The 21,198-nt window shown below is 42.1% G+C and overlaps 1 protein-coding gene across 5 annotated transcripts in view; it reads right to left on the bottom strand.

The window, feature by feature from the left end:
- The window catches only part of LOC139538061 (angiomotin-like), a 54,755-nt gene that overhangs the window by 4,696 nt on the left and 28,861 nt on the right, over nt 1-21,198 (bottom strand). For all 5 annotated transcript variants that reach the window (XM_071340008.1, XM_071340007.1, XM_071340011.1 and 2 more), the window contains 7 exons: nt 14,213-14,357; nt 12,373-12,465; nt 10,961-11,106; nt 8,866-9,015; nt 5,981-6,309; nt 5,429-5,664; nt 4,477-4,731 (listed from right to left, as the gene is read on the bottom strand). In XM_071340008.1, coding sequence (XP_071196109.1) covers nt 4,477-4,731; nt 5,429-5,664; nt 5,981-6,309; nt 8,866-9,015; nt 10,961-11,106; nt 12,373-12,465; nt 14,213-14,357 — 1,354 coding nt within the window. The remainder of the gene's footprint in view (nt 1-4,476; nt 4,732-5,428; nt 5,665-5,980; nt 6,310-8,865; nt 9,016-10,960; nt 11,107-12,372; nt 12,466-14,212; nt 14,358-21,198) is intronic.

Raw genomic sequence — 21,198 nt, 5'->3', positions numbered from 1 at the left:
CTACAGACAAACAGGGAGAAGGTCAGTCAACTGATCAAAGGGAATGTATACCCCCAAAACAAAGACTCGTCATAGTCCCCAATCCCCATATAGATCACTACTCTTGACCAGAGCCACATATAGTGCCCTCAGAAAGTATTCATACCCCTTGACTTATTCAACATTTTGTTGTGTTACAGCCTGAATTCAAAATGGATTAAATAGATTTTTTTCCCCTCACCCATCCCCTACACACAATACCCCATAATGACAAATTAAAAACATGTTTTTAGAAATTGTAGCTAATTTATTGAAAATGAAATACAGAAATATATAATTTACATAAATGTAATACTTTGTAGAAGCACCTCGGGCAGCAATTACAGCTGTGAGTCTTTCTAGGTAAGTCTCTAAGAGCTTTCCACACCTGGGTTTTGCAACATTTGGCCATTCCTCTTTTCAAAATTCTTCAAGCTCTGTCAAATTGGTTGTTGATCATTGCTAGACAACCATTTTCAGGTCTTGCCATAGATTTTCAAGCAGATTTAAGTCAAAACTGTAACTCGGCCATTCAGGAACATTCACTGGCTTCTTGTAAGCAACTCCGTTGTGTAGATTTGGCCTTGTGTTTTAGGTTATTGTCCTGCTGAAAGGTGAATTCATCTCCCAGTTCTTTGGTGGAAAGCAGACAAACAGGTTTTCCTTGAGGATTTTGCCTGTGTGTCACGCCTTGACCTTAAAAAGGCTCTCTATGTCTCTATTTGGTTTGGTCAGGGTGTGATTTGGGGTGGGCATTCAATGTTTTTGTTTTCTATGATTTTGTATTTCTATGTTTTGGCCGGGTATGGTTCTCAATCAGGGACAGCTGTCTATCGTTGTCTCTGATTGGGAACCATACTTAGGTAGCCCTTTTTCCTCCTTTCTTGTTGGGAAGTTAACTTTATTTGTGGCACTATAGCCTTAAGCTTCACGGTCGTTTTTTGTATTGTTTATTGTTTTTGTCGGCGTCATCCTAAATAAAAGGAATATGTATGCACACCACGCTGCGCTTTGGTCTACTTCTTACGACGGCCGTGACATTGTGCTTAGCTCCCGTCGGTTCATTTTTTCCCCTGAAAAGTGTCCCAGTCCTTATCGATTACAAGCATACCCATAACATGATGCAGCCACCATTATGCTTGAAAATATGGAGAGTTGTACTCGGCATTGTGTTGTATTGGATTAGCCCCAAACATAACACTTTGGATTCAGGACAAAAATTTAATTGTTTTGCCACATTGTTGGAGTATTACTTTAGTGCCTTGTAGCAAACAGGATGCACATTTGGAATATTTGTATTCTGTATAGGCTTCCTTCTTTTCACTCTGTCATTTAGGTTAGTCTTGTGGAGTAACTACAATGTTGTTGATCCATCCTAAGTTTTCTCCTATCATGGCCATTAACTTCTTTGGGATAGGGGGCGCTATTTTCACTTTGGGAAAAAATCTTGCCCAATTTAAAACGGCCTCGTACTCAATTCTTGCTCGTACAATATGCATATTATTATTACTATTGGATAGAAAACACCCTCTAGTTTCTAAAACCGTTTGAATTATATCTGTGAGTAAAACAGAACTCATTTTGCAGCAAACTTCCTATCAGGAAGTGAAAAATCTGAAATCGAGGCTCTGTTCCAGGGCCTTCCTATTAATTTGCCTGAAATCGATGGATCTACATGCACTGCATATGCCTTCCACTAGATGTCAACAGGCAGTGAGAGGTGGAATGGGGTGTCTAGCTTGATCTGAGGCCGAACAAGAGCTTTTGGAATGACGTGTCTGGAATTTTCATTGTCTTGGAAGGCGCGAGAAGGAACCCCAGGTTGCGTTCTGAAAAGCTTTCGGTATAGACGTTAGATATCTCCGGCTCTGATTTTATTTGATATATGTGATAAAAACATCATAAAGTAGTTATTTTAAACCGAGTTATATCAGTTTATTGAACGTTTAATTGCGATTTTCGTAATTTTCTTTTCTTTGCGTCATGTGAAGTTGGGCACGTTTGCGCCACATGGCTAGCTTTGGTTGCTAATTCGACAGGAGAAGAGGACATTCTACAACCAAACAACGATTATTCTGGACAAAGGACCCCTTGTACAACATTCTGATGGAAGCTCATCAAAAGTAGGAACCATTTATGATGTTATTTGGTATTTCTGTTGAAAATGTTTAGTCATATTTTCCGGCCTTATTTTGGGCGCTGTCTCGCTATAACGTAAGCTGTATGTCGTACTAAAGTTATTTTAAAAAATCTAACACAGCGGTTGCATTAAGAACTAGTGTATCTTTCATTTGCTGTACAACATGTATTTTCTAGTAAAGTTTATGATGAGTTATTTGATTAGATTAGGTGACTGTCCAAGATTTCTCCGGACAATTTTGTGCATTTTGACTACGTATTCACATTGTAAAACCACGATTTGTACCGCTAAATATGCAAATTTTTGAACAAAACATATATGTATTGTGTAATATGATGTTATAGGACTGTCATCTGATGAAGTTTGTCAAGGTTAGTGAATAAATGTATATCTTTTGCTGTTTTTTTGCGATCGCTACCTTTGCGGTGAATGAATGCGGTTGTGTGGTTGGCTATTGTAGCTAAGCTAATATAATGCTATATTGTGTTTTCGCTGTAAAACACTTAAAAAATCTGAAATATTGGCTGGATTCACAAGATGTTTGTCTTTCATTTGCTGTACACCATGTATTTTTCATAAATGTTTTATGATGAGTATTTTGGTATTTCACGTTGCTCTCTGTAGTTATTCTAGCTGCTTTGGTGATATTTGTGATTGTAGCTGCAATGTAAAACTATGATTTATACCTGAAATATGAATTTTTTTCGAACAAAACATAGATTTATTGTATAACATGTTATAAGACTGTCATCTGATGAAGTTGTTTCTTGGTTAGTGACTAATTCTATTAGTCACTAACTAACTAAGTCACTTACTAACTCTATTTGGTCGGTTTTGTGCAAGCTACCTGTGCTGTGAAAGAAATGTCTGTGCTTTTTTGTATTTGGTGGTGAGCTAACATAAATATACGTGGTGTTTTCGCTGTAAAACATTTTAAAAAATCGGACATGTTGGCTGGATTCACAAGATGTTTATCTTTCATTTGCTGTATTGGACTTGTTAATGTATGAAAGTTAAATATTTCAAGAAAATATTTTTTGAATTTCGCGCGCTGCCTTTTCAGTGGAATGTGGGGGAGCGGAACCCGGGGGCTAGACAGGTTAAACTCTGTCACTATTTTAAAGTCACCATTGGCCTCATGGTGAAATCCCTGAGCGGTTTCCTTCTTCTCAGGCAACTGAGTTAGGAAAGACACCTATATCTTTGTAGTGACTGGGTGTATAGATACACCATTCAAAGTGTAAGTAATAACTTCACCATGTTCAAGGGGATATACCAATAGGTGCCCTTCTTCGCGAGGCATTGGAAAACCTCCCCGGTCTTTGTGGTTGAGTTTGAAATTCACTGCTCGACTGAGGGGCCTTACAGATAATTGTATGTGCAGGGTACAGAGATAAGATAATCATAAAAAATCCTGTTAAACATTGTGACTTGTAAAGCATGTTTTTACTCCTGAACTTATTTACTGTCGGGCTTTCATAACAAAGGGGTTGGATACGGATAGTCTCAAGACATTTCAGCTTTTCATTTTTTATTAATTTGTAACTTTTACATTATGGGGTATTGTGTGTAGGCCAGTGAAATTGTTTTAAACAAATGTTATATTTAGACTAACACAACAAAATGTGGAAAAAATCAAGGAGTGTGAATACTTTCTGAAGGCACTGTAAGTAGTGCACTCTAAAGGGAATAGGTGATTTGCCTTAGAGAAAATAATATCCAGCACACTATATTTGATAGGATGTTTGACCCCAAATTACCCATCCAGAGCATCTGACCCACTCTCGCTTATCCACTTCCCCTCCAGCTACTGTATTGGTTTCATAACTCCACTTCTTTATATGGTTGAAACAAATGTGTAGTTCTTGGATTATTTCTTGAATTAGTCTCGCAACACGTCAAAACAGATTTTAAACAAAAGGGTATTTGTTCTTGGTTAGATCATTTTCCTAGAAACGATTCAGGTCAGTCTATTGCCTGAAGTGATGGGCCACACTGACAATCACAAGTGTTGTTTGCCATTCTGCAGTGTTAACACTGCACATTGCAGCTGCATCCTCATGGGTCAGGTCTAATTCAACGTTTATATTTCTCAAATTGCAGACAGCAAACACTCAATATTAACTGGGTCTTACTCTGGACCCTAGTTAAAGGCTATAATTAAAGCCTATAATTAGGACCTGTGGTCAGGAAAAATCCCTGGCCCTACTTGTGTCCACAGCAGACTACACTAATGTGGAGGATTGACCAAAAACGTATTGAATGTAATATACTATAACATAGCCCTAAAGCTGGCAGCTTGCCCTGTCCTACTGTACCTGCGATGCGGTCTGGTATGTAAACAGGGCTGGGGCTGGAGAGTCGGCTTGGCAGGGTCATGCTCTGCAGGGCTGGGGTGCTGGGCTTGCTGCTAGCCTCCTGACCCTGGCTCTGGCCCTTGTCTGTCTGAGTGCAGCTGTCCCTGCTGCCTGTCTTAGAGTGACCCCCTGTCAGGGGCAGGACCGGAGAGGGAGATGACGAGATGGACTCTGTCCTCAGAGAGTCAGTACGGTACTCTGGACCCAACAGAACTCCTGAGGGGAGAGAACAGAGGAAACTTGTTAGATATGTGGTGATGCTGGGTTACCCATGACAAGCTCTCAAGTTTTTTATTCATGCACATGGAAGCAAGTTGAAGTAGATAGTAACACACAGTACATTCAGAATACACACAACAAGCAGCATTCATTCAGTCCCTACTGAAAATATAAAATCTGAGTGAGCCAGCAGCACAGCACCATTGCATAATATTTAACTTCCCACCCTCCTTCAAGACCACCCGATTGTTATTCAGCCTGATGATTACTACTGAACTGTACATTCCATACCCACAGCTGACCATTCATGTCCTTGACACCCTCCATACCCCTTTGTCTGTCCATCATCACGTCCTGACTAACACATCTGAGGCCTGTGAATCAACTTCCTGTACTCTCCCTGCCCTCTTCCTCCGAAACAGACTTCCAGCTGTTGTTCCTCTACCATGCATCTGAAATGACACCCTATGCCACTTATAGTGCAGTACTTTTCACAAGAGCCCTAGGCTGAGTCTAGTCAAAAGTAGTGCACTATATTGTATATAAGGAATAATGTGTAATTAGAAATCTCTCCTCAAGTCTGCAGTTCCAGTATCTACCCCACTCAATTCAAATATAAGAAGGAAAAACTTAAAATAGCCTTTGTTATGTGGCACATCACACAACATAACATGAAAACCAATAGCATTCGCACCCAGGCTGCCCTTCCAGCTGCTGTCCTTGCGCTCCTCTGTGATGGGTGAGCTGCTGAGGCCAAGGCTGTGGGAGAGCAGGCCCGAGCCCCCCGTGTTGGCGATGGACATCAGGGACTTGGAGGGCCGCATGATGGCCTGGGCGTCCCGGTCCTTGTTGGGATCCTTCCTGGAACGCTGATGGAGCACCTTGATCATGGCATCCTTCTCTATGATCTGGGCGTGCAGGTTCTTGATCCTGTGGGACGGGACATGAGTACAGTTACTCAAATAAAAGGAAGTCCAACATCCTGTAATGTGCAGAATGCATTACATGTACCGTAAAGACTTCTATTGTGTTCTGTATGACCAGTAAGAACAATGGGAGTTATAGACTGGGTTTGACTGGGGTCATGGTTGCTTTGCTGTACTGAGGTTATGGGGGTAGGGTAAGTGGTTGTGTTAGGCTGTTAAGGATAGTATCTGTATAGTGGTCTGTAGAGAATATATTTAATATTATATCAAATTTAAACGCTTCTCCAGGCATTCCAAAGATCAAACACACAGGTATTTACCTGCTTTCCATGTCTAGACAGCGGCGGTTGGCCATGAGGATTTCCTCCTCCTCCTTCTGGATACGAGCCTCCACTGACAACTGCTGCTCATAGCTGTTGCTGGGGGAGTGGCTTATCACCGACGACAATGTGTCCCTCTGGGTGGCGACAGAGGCGGCAGCGTCCAGGGCAAACTGCCTCATAACGCTCTCCTCCAGGTATTTCTGCTCCCACTTGGTCATGTCTGCCTCCAGAGCCAGGATTCTCTCCTCCTTCTCCCTCAGGTGCTCCATCAGGGCCGTGGCACTGTACTCCTGACCACTGCTGCTGCTCTGGGAGCCACCTTGTCTCTGGATGGGGGGAGCGGAGACAATGGGGGTGGAAGGTATGGTCGTCAGTAAACCTCACAATTATTCAAGAGCTCAACTGCCATCCAAGTGAGGCATCAACTTGCAGTCACAGGCACTTATGCATTTGTAATACAAACTACTGCTGTCTAAACCATGGCCCCAGTGGTACGCGGAATGCCATCGGGGTACACCAAATAAAAATGTTATTCACATTTTCAAACAGTCCATTTAGATTTTCCAACAGGGCTATACATTTGGGTGATGTTTTTTTCTCACCTGAGTAGCCCTGTTTCACTGCCAAAAATAAAATTAAACCATCAAGTGTTCAGCGAAATAACAACAATCTCAAATACAGGTGTCACGACTTCCACCGAAGGTGGTTCCTCTCCCTGTTCGGGCGGCGCTCAGCGGTCATCGTCGCCGGCCTACTAGCCATCACCGATCCTTTTTTCCTTTTACGTTTGTTTTGTCTTTGGTTCTTTCACACCTGGTTTCATTTGCTTTAATTTCTGTGTGTATAATTACCCCTGGTGCCTGCCTAGGTTTGTGCGGGATTATTCGTGTAATGTTGCTCGTTAAGGTTGTGCCTATTTGGTTTTCACGTATTATACCAAGTGTGTATAAGTTTAGGAGCGTTGTTTTTTCCTCCTTCCGTGAGTACTGGTTTCTCTGTAGTCGAGGGCGTTTATTTTGGTATTGTACCTGACCTATATGTTTGTGGACTTGCCTATTCAAAAACGCATCTCGGACATCTCTGCTCTCCTGCGTTTGACACCTACCTCTAAACACAATCTCGTAACAACAGGCAGGAGATGTTTTGAAACAATTACTGCTTCGCATACAATCACTGGTTGCTGCGGAAAAGGAGGAGGTTGAAAGGGGGGTGAGTGTAACGGATGTGAAATGGCTAGCTAGTTAGCGGGTACGCGCTACTAGCATTTCAATCAGTTACGTCACTTGCTCTGAGACTTAAGTAGGGTTTCCCCTTGCTCTGCAAGGGCCGCGGCTTTTGTGGAGCGATGGGTAACGACGCTTCGTGGGTGACCGTTGTTGATGTGTGCAGAAGGTCCCTGGTTCGCGCCCGTGTCGGGGCGAGGGGACGGTACTAAAAGTTAAACTGTTACACGAGCTTAAAGTTTTCTTTACTGACCATAATTTTCACTTGTCTGACTGCTTGCATGATGATGAGTTTCTCACACGACTGGCCTATCTGGGTGATGTTTTTTCTCGCCTGAATGATCTGAATCTAGGATTACAGGGACCCTCCGCAACTACATTCAATGTGTGGGACAAAATTAAGGCTATAATTAAGAGGTTGGAGCTCTTCTCTGTCTGCATTAACAAGGACAACACACAGGTCTTTCCATCATTGTAAGATTTTTTGTGTGCTAATGAACTCAAGCTTACAGACAATGTCAAATGTGATATAGTGAAGCACTTGAGTTGGGTGCGCAATTACGCAGGTACTTCCCGAAACGGACGACACAAACAACTGGATTCATTATCCCTTTCATTCCCTGCCTCCAGTCCACTTACCGATATCTGAACAAGAGAGCCTCATCAAAATTGCAACAAGTTCTGTGAAAATGGGTTAATCAGAAGCCACTGCCAGATGTTTGTGCTCAGAGTATCAGAGTGTTAAGTGTTGCAACCACGTACCTATGTGAGTGAGAGTGGATTCTCAGCCCTCACTAGCATGAAAACTAAATACAAGCACAGACTGTGTGAAAAATGATTTAAGACTGAGACTCTCTCCAATACAACCCAACATTGCAGAGTTATGTCCAGCTTTTCAAGCACACCCTTCTCATTAACCTGTGATGAGTTATTCACAATTTTTGATGAACAAATAAGGTTTTATATGTAAGATGGTTAAATAAAGAGCAAAAATATTGATTATTATTATATTATTATTTGTGCCCTGGTCCTAGAAGAGCTCTTTGTCACTTCCCACGAGCCGGGTTGTGACAAAAACTCACACTCATTCTTATGTTAAATACATGTATCATATAGTGTGTGTGTGACAGGCTTACAATGATGACAAAAAACAACATTTGAGAGTGTGCTGACCCTGGTGCTAGAGAGGGTACGCAGCTGGAGGTTGAAGGTTTGAAGGGGTACGGGACTATAACAAGTTTGGGAACCACTGGCCTATGGCAACACTGGCTGGTAGAGAGACAGGGCTCCAAGTCTGTCTGTAGTCTTTGTTGACCAGGCAGTCCATCTTCTCCCAAAGGCTTGACTGGAATATACATATGGCTGCTCTTCCTCTTTCTCTCCCTCCGCAGACAGAACCTCTGGTGTTCTGTCAGCTGCAACATTTCCCCCACATTCCCAGCATCCCCCTGGCCTGAATGACCTGGCTGCGCTTAAGTAATAGGAAAACATTATGTGGTGCTTTGCTTGGACACACAGGAAGAGACAATGGAATTTATGGAAGAGAACATTTTGGGAGAGAAAGAGCATGAAATTCTGGGTCAGGACGCCCCGCTAACGCTGACTGCAGCTGAGACACTGCTTTGTTTCCATGTCTTTAACACACCGTGTGTGTCTCACCTGCTGCATGCGCAGTGACTCCAGCTCCCTCTCCAGCCGTGTGCGTAAGCGGTGCTCCAGCTGCTCTCTCTTCTCACAGGCAGCCTGGAGCTGGGCCAGGGCCTGCTGCATGCGCTCCACCTTCTCCACATACACCTGCTTCTTCTTCAGCTTCAGCCAGGAAGACAAAACACACAGACAGGATGTGGTCAGGGCACAGAAAGGAAGTAGACAGGAAGTAGGGAGTTTGCATTTCATTCCAGAAACCTGACTGGGTTGGTGAAAGCAATACTTTCACCTTCTTTGCGCCACAATATAATTGCTGTCAACTATTCAGTCCTATTAGGTATTTGACAATGAGTGAAATACGACCAGGGAGGAGACAGGGAAACAGGTGCCCCCTTTCGTCCAAACAACCCCACCCAGTGACCAACCCCAACAGCCCACTCCAAGATAATGCAGTTATTGTGTACCCGATGCCTATGTCTCAAAGTCCCTCTGCACTGCAGTCCCTTTGAACTGCAACAGGAGATATAACTGTGGCTCCACTCAATAGACTGATTTAGCTCAGGGAGACTCTCTGTAAAGAAAGAGAGGAAAAGAGAGAAAGAGGGAGAAATAGAGAAGCATATACAATGTTCCCACACAGAGGAGAGAGAGAGAGCAGGCGAAGAATCTGGCCCTGTTCAGAGCTTTCATGGCAGATATAAAACTCAAACTCAACAGCCTTTGTTCGGGGAAACAAGCATGCGTTTGTGGTGGTGCCGGGCAGAAGAAGTGGAGCAGCCCTGTGCTTTTTAGGACACTACCGGTTCGTTTCCCGCTCCACTCAGCCCGCTGGCTAACTGGCCCTCTGGGCTGTGGCCAGGCTATTTCAGACACATTACCAGCCAACAAACAGAACCTACCAGCCAGGGGCATCAATGCTCAGAGCAGCTCCAGTTTTCCACAGGGGAGTTCTGTCCAGGCCCACACAAGGCCACAGAGGCCTTTTGCATTTCTCTGGCCTCTAGTAGGCTAGACCAGCGGCAAGGCTGGGGTGATTTACCCTCTAGTCATCAGGGACAGCTATCTGCTCACTGTAGTGGGACATACTGATCTTATCAGAAACACTGACTTCTGAGGGAAGCAACTTCAAAGAGGAAGGATCTTTATTTGTGGAATTGTTTGTGGTTTTCACTGTTTTGGATCTGAGGACTAGTAGTAGTTGCTTCATTAACACGAAATTATGTTTTGAGTAAATGTAAACCCACTTTGCAGTCTTCCATCTTACCTTTTAAACAGTGCAAACCAACCCCATGGATCACAACTGAACGCATACCAGACCCTGTCTTCAGCCAATAATGTAATCCATACCAGGTGATAGGATGGATGACATTGTGGTTCAATATTGACATTATCAGGCTATCAAGCTCAATGGTGACACAACCAGAAAAAGACAGGGAAGATTGCTAGATTATTTTACGCTCAACAGAAAGTCATGCATGCCTATGCTGACATCAGGGGGCATAAATATATCCTCGAACTTAATCTGTCGTGGACAGATTCTCGTGGACAGATGAAACGGCGAGAATCTGTCAAGGCTCACATAATTACGAGCAGCAGTATTTCCTGGTTTGGGGTTTTCGTTGTTGATTATCTGGATGAATCAGGATTGGGTGAAAGTGGTACTTAAACTGGTACGGTGATTTTCAAGTCGTGTGAGCATGATAAGTGGTTTCCACTAGATTCCACAGCCAAAGCCAAAGTCAAAATGGTCTATCGTAAAATTCATGAAAACAGACATTTGCTTTTTGGCCATGATAAACATGGGTGAAATTAGCGGAAGGGGTTTGGCCGAGAGTTTCCGTTTGCGAGGGAGGAGACTTCGCTTCCTTCCTTTCCACAAAGGTCGTCATAATTGTTATTGACATCCCCCCCAGAAGAAAAAACGAATTGACAAACTTTCGTGAGAGAACTTGACTTCTGGATAACCGAGATTACTTCAAGCTCAATCAACTGAACTAATGCCAGGATGAATTCAAGTATCCAAGACATTTCTGATATCACCTATTCATGAAGCAACAGTGAGAACATTATGATACATAAAGCTTGTTAGACTAAGTCAGATCCTCACCTCCTCCTCTAGTTTGACTACTTTGGCCTGGGCGTTGTTGAGAGCCTGGTCTCTAATCTCAATGTGTCGTCTCTGGTCGTCCGTGGTGGAGTGCAGGGCGTTCAGCTCTATCTCCAGCTTCTCCTTCTCACGCACCGTCTCTTTGTCTGGGAGACACATACACAACACACTGAGGACTAGCCCTCTGAAGAAGTGATCTTCCTTTCATTTACTAAAGTAGTTATGTCATGAGCTTACTTTTTGCTCTGATGAAGGTCTGATGACCGAAAGCTCAGTCTAATACATTTAAAATTGTACATTGATCCTGAGTGTGCGAAGGTTCCTTTTCATTAACTAAACATCATAAACAAATGTGTTTTGTGTGTGTGTGTCATTGTTGTTAAATGCCCAGTGCAGTCAAAAACGTGATTTTCCTGTGTTGTATATACACTGAGTACACAAAACATTGTATAAAAATGTTTCATGACATACACTATCCAGGTGAAATCTATGATCCCTTATTGATGGCACCTGTTAAATCCACTTCAATCAGTGTAGATGAAGGGGAGGAGACAGTTGAGACATGGATTGTGTATGTGTGCCATTCAGAGGGTGAACAGGCAAGACAAAAGATTTAAGTGCCTTTAAACAGGGTATGGTAGTAGGTGTCAGGGGCACTGATTTGTGTCAAGAACTGCAATGCTGCATGGTTTTTCACGCTCAACAGTTTCCCGTGTGTATCAAGAATGGTTCACCACCCAAAGGACATCCAGCCAACTTGACACAACTGTGGGAAGCATTGGAGTCAATATGGGTCAGCATCCCTGTTGAACGCTTTCGACACCTTGTAGGGTCCATGCCCTGACAAATTTAGGCTGTTCTGAATGCAAAGGGGGTGGGGAATACTGTGACATTGTGAAATTTATGATAATGCCCTTTTAGTTTAAGAGCTGTTTGAAAAGACAGTGACATTTCTGCCTGTTTTGGTGGGATGGATTTTGGCCTGCCTGGTGGTAAATTAGTTAATAGACCAATAAGAAAGAGAGTTCCAAACCTCTCTGCCAATAACAGATAGTTTTAAGGTTTCCCCTCCCCACTCAAACCACTCACAGACAGTCCTAGCAAAATGTATCTTTGCTAAGAAGCTATTTTTGTTTCTTTTTGACCATTTTAATTGAACACAATCACAGTACGGTACTTAATTGTTAACCAGAAATGATTTGATATTGAGATAAGAATGGCCTCATTGACTTAAATGACTTAAATGACATTTCTAGTGGATGCGTAGTGTTCTACAGTACATGAACCCCAGACCCTTTGCCTGGTTATGTCCTTACTGATGAGGCCACACAGAGGTATGTTCAGACTGGATGTAGAATGTTGGAGAGGCCTGGCCTGGTGTTCCCTGGTAGCTGTGTTAGTGATGTACTCACTCTGGGTGAGTAGCTGAGAGATGGTCTTGCGGTTGTCTTCCGATCCCTCACACTCCTTAGCAGCTAGCTGTTTGTTGGCAGTTTCCATGCGCTCTGCCACAGAGAATGTCATTGCCAAAGTCAGGTCAGAGCCAGCCTGAGGGTCTAGTGGCCAAAGAGACACACTGTGCACACTCAAATGCCCGTGAACACACACATACATGCAAACCCGTGTGCGCGTACACAAAGGCATACCCAAATATGCTCTAATTCTCATAAATCAAATCTTTGCAGGAAATTAGATCATAGAATGGCAAGACAACATGTTAAAACTGGGGAATTAAGCTCCTTAAAGAACACACTGTTAAACTCCTTGCAGAGTTGCACATTCAATGTGGTCAGCCTCTAGTTAATATGCAGGATATGCATGCTATGTATGGGGATTTTGGTGCTATTAAACAGCTCAAACGGACTTTCGACATACAGCTCTGTGATTGTGTAAATGTAGCCATACAGGCAGCGGGGCCATGGATTAAAGTGAATATGGAGGTGGAGGGAATTCACAATCCCCTGAAGAGAATTTAATAGGCCTGGACTCGGAGTCGATGTGGAACTCAAGTTCTTAAGATCCAAACCTTCGTTCCACGCACATAAAACGCCTTGGGGCCCGGTTGCTCAGCAAAATCGAGCAAACAAAAACCAAACAATAACTTTACATGCACACATTTCCCCGCAGAGGGAGAGGAGGAGGTTCTCATTCTCTAATGGAGTCATGAGAAAATTGGCCTGAAACAAAACAGGACATTATTTCTGGTCCAAACGTTAAAATAATATTTGGTTGAGAGTTAAGTCAACCAGGCTGGGCCATGAAACATCCAGAGAGAGCATTCCAGAAACAAATATTCAGTTGTTTCATTTCCATTCCCTGTGTTTCTCAAAACACAACAATGAGTGGGGTATACATTTACGCTAAACCCCCGAAAGTGAAGCAAGATATCAATTTCACATGTATAAGGCTGCCAATACGATAGGAGAAAAAAAGAGAGGAAGTAGAGACCTAAAAAAAGGTTTCTATGTGATTTGTTGTGAAAGCATGGAATCTCCCAATGGACCAGGTCTGGGCAGGGAGTCATGGACCCGATCTTGGCAGGGGGCCATGAATGGAGGTTTTTCTTTCCTCTGTAGGACTGAAGAGCTTAGTGAGGTAGAAACTAGAGACATGAAACTGCCCCCACCCACTGTGCTTCAGCTCAGAGCTTCCTACAGAAACAGAGAGTGAAGATTGGAGCTCGAAGGGTCTTTCGTCTGCTTTATAGTAAGTTATGAAGTTGAGACTTTGGAATGCCTGTAAACACTAACATATCCCATTGATTGATCATATTGATTAATTGACAGATCGAGCAATTGATTGCGCTTTTACTTTTTCTCTGTGCCATAGTAAATGCACAGTAGTACAATTATGAACAAGACCAGTTTCAACATCACAGCTCGTAAACCGCACCAGGCAAAATTGGTGAAAGCTGTCCTCAGAAAATCTATTCAAATCAAACATACCAGTGCAATCAATGCAAACCAAACACAGCTTCTGAACATGAATAAATATTACTGAACAAATATACAGGCAATGCTGTTGAGGTATCCCAAATCTAATGCAGAAAGGACACACCACACACTTTTTCCTACTAAAAAGTAGTTTTTTCCCCAATAAATGTAGTATGGAATAGATTTCATCTACTGCCATAAATCCATGAACAGGTATCCTTTGAACATTAAACTATTATTTTGACCAGCAGGACCTGGTAACCTACATAATGGATATGTATGCATGCCATGGTCATTCCAGCTGATTGTGACCTCTTACCTCTGAGGTCCCTGTTGAAGTCGTGCAGCCTGCGCACCTCCAGCTCCAGCTTGTTCCTCATGGTCTTCTCCAGAGCCTCCCTTTTAGTGGATGACTTGGCCAGGTTTTCGTAGGCCTCCGAAACCAACGTAATCTCTGTCTCCAACTGACCAGGGAGAGAAAGGGGGGAAAGAGAGAGAGAGAGAGAGAGAGAGAGAGAGAGAGAGAGAGAGAGGAGGGGGGGGGGGGGGGATTATGCCCAATTCCAAATCCACCCCTAGCCACTTCTGTGGATCTAAAAGGATTAGATTAATTTAAGTAATATGGCAGAAGAGGGCAAGATGGATAAATAACCACACTGCTTATACCCATCCAAACCTTTCAGATCTACATGAAGTGCCCAACATAGTGACTTTCAGGGTTGTAACAGATTTTTTTTAAACAAACTATAATCTGTTATGTTACCAGCAAAAAATATTGTAATCTGATTACAGATACTTTTGAAAAAACTAGATGATTACTTTCAAATTCAGAAATTATTTGACACCTTTCTGTTTTCTCAATGACATTCAATTCAACATTGAAAAAAATGCATACATTTAAGTTTGTTCCTGCCTGATTGAGTCTGACGACAAATCACATTATGATGACACACCAAATGCATTTGATGGATCGCAGGAAAAGAGCAGTAATAGGCTTTTGTAGGCTAAAGTCCAAGTTATGTCTTCCAATTGTGGTCTAGCCTACGGGCGATATGGATATCACTTATTATTGATATCTAGGCTACATAGCGTATTGATGTGATTCACACCGCTGCTCTCTCATTTAGCTATTTGCGCCTAAGGCTGTTGCAGTGACCGCATTACCTCCACACCCGCAGTCATGAGTCATGACCGCAGTCAAATTCCACTTGACCATTGAGTTACTGTAATCTCCTTGTATGTACTCTGGACATGCGTTGGTAGTACCCAACTAGCTAACAACCGTCAGGTCGCTAATGCCCTGGACACGGTTTCCCAAAAGCATCTTAAGGCTATGTTCATCGTTAGAACCTTCGTAAGAGCATCATTAAATCCGAGCGATTTCAAAAAACTATACCTACGGTCTCTTGAAAACGCTCTTTATTTAACGACTGCGTCAGACCACTCGTAGAACAGTTAAGTACTTTTTGCCCTTCCGCGTCACTTTATACACAGAAGATCTCTGCTAAACACAAAATCAAGATGTTTATCCGTCTTTCTGTGACCCTGATAACTTCAGAGATAAATGTGACAGTGACTACAAATACAAAGTTGCCTATTTCTTTGTGAAGGACATAAAGACGTTTCAAATGAAAAGCGAAATGACTGTATCAAAAGATAAATACAGTATGGGCTACATAGACCTATATATTTGAATGATAGTGAAATAAATGTCATGTTGTCATGTTTATTTAATTGAGCTTTTTTGTGCTATTTATATGCTAATGTCAATAAATTTTTATGATGTGCCAAATCTTGATTTAGTGCGTTATTATAGGGTCAACATTAGAATAAGCTGCCTCAATATTTGGTAGCCATAGGTGATATAGCTCTAGGAGCTGATCCGTCATCAGTATTGTCGAATAATTATAATGTTAAGGTAAGATTGGAAAGGTAGAACGCGGATCCGAGAGCAGTGCTTTCTTTATTTCGATCCTATCAGTATCCACACATGCCTCAACGACGCACTTAGCGAACATTCTCTCTGTGTGGTGTTTGGGAAACGCATGTTACATCTTCGGCCGTTGTTAAAACACTCGATTTGCCCAAGTTCCATCGCTATAGGGAAACCGGGCACTGGTACTCTATTGTCCCTCTAACATCAATGCAAATGCAATCGAAAAATCACATCAAACACCCACACCACTGTGCGTTTCCATCTTCTCCTCCATTCCTTTCTTGAGTGAGAGAGAGGGGTTGTCAACAGTTTAATGAAATGTGTTTTGTTGTGAAAACATGTTACTATCGATGTTCCCGAACAGATTCCACTTGGTTGCCCAAATTAAGCACTGGGTAGCTGCAGGAACAGGGTTGGAGAGCCCATGGCATAAAGAGTCTGGGCGGAATATCACTACCTGTTGCGCAGCAAGAGGCTGCATGCTTTTCAAATAGTGATTGATGCGAAGAGTGAAACACGTGTTCTTATAAACCCAGATATTTCTATAGCTCTGCTATAAAACCGGAGTAGCCTACCCGGCATGATTGAAAAATTAACCAAATGGCAGGAAAATGGCCTCCGTTCGCTATTTGAGTGCGTACTGTATGGATGACATGTATTTTCCCCCTGCGACTGTTCCTGACATTCTAAATATAAACTAATTTTACATACAGTATCAGTCAAAAGTTTGGACACTCCTACAAGTTCAATGGTTTTTCTTATTTTTTTTAACTATTTTCTACATTGTAGAATAATAGTGAAAACATCAATACTAACATAAATACTATGAAATAACACATATGAAATCCTGTAGTAACCAAGAAAGTGTTAAACAAATGAAAATATATTGTATATTTGTAAAAATAAAGAAAAACCCTGGAATGTGTAAAAAATCCAAACTTTTTGTATCATGTATATTTAATTGATAAAAGTCTGATAGTTGATTGGGAAACCGGGCACTGGTACTCTGAGGAAGTACAGTTCCCGCTCAGCCCAGTCAAAACTGTTCGCTGCTCTGGCACCCCAATGGTGGAACAAACTCCCTCACGACACCAGGTCAGCGGAGTCAATCACCACCTTCCGGAGACACCTGAAACCCCACCTCTTTAAGGAATACCTAGGATAGGATAAAGTAATCCTTCTAACCCCCCCCCCCCTTAAAAGAGTTAGATGCACTATTGTAAAGTGGTTGTTCCACTGGATATCATAAGGTGAATGCACCAATTTGTAAGTCGCTCTGGATAAGAGCGTCTGCTAAATGACTTAAATGTAAATGTAAATGTTGAAAATATGATCACTTGATCACGCTTTTGTTGTAACTTTTTTATTTTTTACCCCCTTTTCTCCCCAATTTCGTGGTATCCAATTATTAGTAGTTACTGTCTTGTCTCATCGCTAAACCCCCCGTACGGGCTCGGGAGAGACGAAGGTCGAGAGCCATGCGTCCTCCGAAACACACCCCAACCAAGCCGCAGTGCTTCTTAACACAGCGCCCATCCAACCCGGAAGCCAGCCGCACCAATGTGTCGGAGGAAACACCGTACACCTAGCGACCTGGTCAGCATGCACTACGCCCGGCCCGCCACAGGAGTCGCTAGTGCGCGATGAGACAAGGATATCCCTAACGGCCAAACCCTCCCTACCCCGGACGACGCTAGGCCAATCGTGGACCTCCCGGTCGCGGCCGGCTGCGACAGAGCCTGGGAGTCTCTGGTGGCACAGCTAGCACTGCGATGCAGTGCCTTAGACCACTGCGCCCCCCGGGAGGCCCTTGTTGTAACTTCATCAATAGCCTATACTCGCATCTTGTGGGCTGCAAGATGCAGCCCTACAGTTACAGTTGAAGTCGGAAGTTTACATACACCTTAGCCAAATACATTTAAACTCAGTTTTTCACAATTCCTGACATTTAATCCTAGTAAAAATTCCCTGTCTAAGGTCAGTTAGGATCACCACTTTATTTTAAGAATGTGAAATGTCAGAATAATAGTAGAGAGAATGATTTTTTTCAGCTTTTATTTCTTTCATCAAATTCCCAGTCGGTCAGAAGTTTACATACACTCAATTAGTATTCGGTAGCATTGCCTTTCAATTGTTTAACTTGGGTCAAACGTTACCGGTAGCCTTCCACAAGCTTCCCACAATAAGTTAGGTAAATTTTGGCCCATTCCTCCTGACAGAGCTGGGGTAACCGAGTCAGGTTTGTAGGTCTCCTTGCTCGCACACGCTTTTTCAGTTCTGCCCACAAATGTTCTATGGGATTGAGGTCAGGGCTTTGTGAAGGCCACTGCAATACCTTAACTTTGTTGTCCTTAAGCTATTTTGCCACAACTTTGGAAGTATGCTTGGGGTCATTGTCCATTTGGAAGACCCATTTGCGACCAAGCTTTAACTTCCTGACTGATGTCTTGAGATGTTGCTTCAATATATCCACATAATTGTCCTTCCTCATGAAGCCATCTATTTTGTGAAGTGCACCAGTCCCTCCTGTAGCAAAGCACCCCCTCAACATGATGCTGCCACCCCGTGCTTCACGGTTGGGATGGTGTTCTTCGGCTTGCAAGCTTCCCCCTTTTTCCTCCAAACATAACAATGGTCATTATGGCCAAACAGTTCTATTTTTGTTTCATCAGACCTAAGGACATTACTCCAAAAAGTACGACCTTTGTCCCCATGTGCAGTTGCAAACCGTAGTCTGTTTTTTTATGGCGGTTTTGGAGCAGTGGCTTCTTCCTTGCTGAGCGGCCTTTCAGGTTCGTCGATATAGGACTCGTTTTACTGTGGATAAATATACTTTTGTACCGATTTCCTCCAGCATCTTCACAAGATCCTTTGCTGTTGTTCTGGGATTGATTTGCACTTTTCGCACGAAAGTACGTTCATTTCTAGGAGACAGAACGCGTCTCCTGCCTGAGCGGTGTGACGGCTGCGTGGTCCCATGGTGTTTATACTGGCGTACTATTGTTTGTACAGATGAACGTGGTACATTCAGGCGTTTGGAAATTGCTCCCAAGGATGAACCAGACTTGTGGAGGTCTACTATTTTTTTTTCTGAGGTCTTGGCTGATTTCTTTAGATTTTCCCATGATGTCAAGCAAAGAGGCACTGAGTTTGAAGGTAGGCCTTGAAATACACCCACAGCTACACCTCCAATTGACTCAAATGATGTCAATTAGCCTATTAGAAGCTTCTAAAGCCATGACATAATTTTCTGGAATTTTCCAAGCTGTTTAAAGGCACAGTCATCTTAGTGTATGTAAACTTCTGACCCACTGGAATTGTGATACAGTGAATTATAAGTGAAATAATCTGTCTGTAAACAATTGTTGGAAAAATGACTTGTGTCATGCACAAAGTAGATGTCCTAACCGACTTGCCAAAACTATAGTTTGTTAACAAGAAATTTGTGGAGTGGTTGAAGAACGAGTTTTAATGACTCCAACCTAAGTGTATGTAAACTTCCGACTTCAACTATATATGTTTTGATTTCCAAGACATTCTAAGTGTTTGCATCATTCACAACAGAAGTTGCCAAATAACTCAAACTCGTATAGCGTATAGGACCTGTTTCAAAATATCACTTTTACACTCATATCTACTATATATGAGCACTGACTCCGGAATGGGAAAATATATATTTTATTCAACGAAGTTAAATTATATTCTTTGTATAAAATCATATAAAATAATGGCATGGGACTTATAAGCATATCTTGTCTGCGAAATGAACTAGCCTACAGCCTATGGCACGGTGCATACCCAGATAACATGCAGTAGGCCGAATCATATTCTGTTCATCTGAAATACATTTTCTTTATATCATAATGTTTCTCTAGACCTGCCTAAAATAAATAATGGATTGAATGTGATGGTGTATATTAAATGGATTTATTAGACTTTTTTCAATGTAGATGTTCCAAAGGCGTGTTTCAGTGGCTTGAATGCAGAGGCCTGGAGATGCTAAACGTGTTTATGATAATTAACCATCAATCAGTGGTGGAAAAAGTACCCAATTTTCATACTTGGGTAAAAGTAAAGATAACTTAATAGAAAATTATTTAAGTAAAAGTGAAAGTCACCCAGTAAAAGTCTAAAAGTATTTGGTTTTAAATATCTAAATTAAATATAATTGCTAAAATATACTTAAGTATCAAAAGTAAAAGTATAAATAATTTCAAACTCCTTATATTAAGCAAACTAAAAGGCACCATTTTCTTGTTTTTTAAATTTACGTATAGCCAGGGGCACACTCCAACACTCATACATAATTTACAAAGGAAGAATGTGTTCAGTGAGTCCTCCAGATCAGAGGCAGTAGGGATGACCAGTTATGTTCTCTTGATAAGTGTGAATTAGACTTTTTTCCTGTTGTGCTAAGCATTCAAATTGTAACAAGAACGTTTGGGTGACAGGGAAAATGTATGGAGTAAAAAGTACATAATTATCCTCAGGAATGTAGTGAAGTAAAAGTAAAAGTTGTCAAAAATAGAAATAGTAAAGTAAAGTACAGATACCCCCCAAAATTACTTTTGTAATACTTTCAAGTATTTTTACTTAAGCACTTTACACTACTGTGGTCAAGTACTGTGAGACTGGCATGAATTTACAAGACAATAACCGGCTGACAAAATTTCATGACCGCAGTAGCCCTATTTGCGCCTTACGGATTGTGGTTATTGTGGATGGCTGTTCACAAATGTATATGTGTATTTTTACCCAATAGCCTAATGTTGAATTGAAGACGTTTAAGATGCCTATCAATCATTGTTTTTGCAACCAGGGGTGTATTCATTATGGAAACTGTTTAAGAATCAATTGGAAGCAAACAGAGCAAAACCAGAGTTTTTATTGGACAAAGTCAGGGAGATCCGTCCCCGTTTTGTTTCGTTTGCTTCCGTTTAAGAAACGTTTTGGAACAGAATCAGCCTAAAAAATACGCCTCAGTGGACAGCCAGTGAAAATGCGCTCTTGCAACAGCCTCATAGAGCAGATCCCAGCCTATGGAATAAAAGTTTGAGTTCCTCCCTTCTAAACTCCACTGTGGTATTGTGCTCCATACTGTCAAAACTAGTTAAATTTTTTTTTTAAAACACGATTGAGACTTTTATTTTCATCATGGAAAATTACCATCTATACTGAACAAAAATATAAACGCAACATGCATTACAGTTCATATAAGGAAATCAGTCAATTTAAATAAAGAAATTATGCCCTAATCTATGGATTCCACATGACTGGGCAGGGGCACAGCCATGGGTGGGCCTGGGAGCCATACCCACCTGGGAGCCATGCTCAGCCAATCAGAATTAGTTTCCCCCACAAAAAGGATT

Source organism: Salvelinus alpinus, chromosome 13 (genome assembly GCF_045679555.1).
Source record: "Salvelinus alpinus chromosome 13, SLU_Salpinus.1, whole genome shotgun sequence".
NCBI classification, from domain to species: domain Eukaryota; kingdom Metazoa; phylum Chordata; class Actinopteri; order Salmoniformes; family Salmonidae; genus Salvelinus; species Salvelinus alpinus.
The sequence above is the reverse complement of the archived record's forward strand: the minus strand, read 5'-3'. Positions and strand labels throughout refer to the sequence as shown.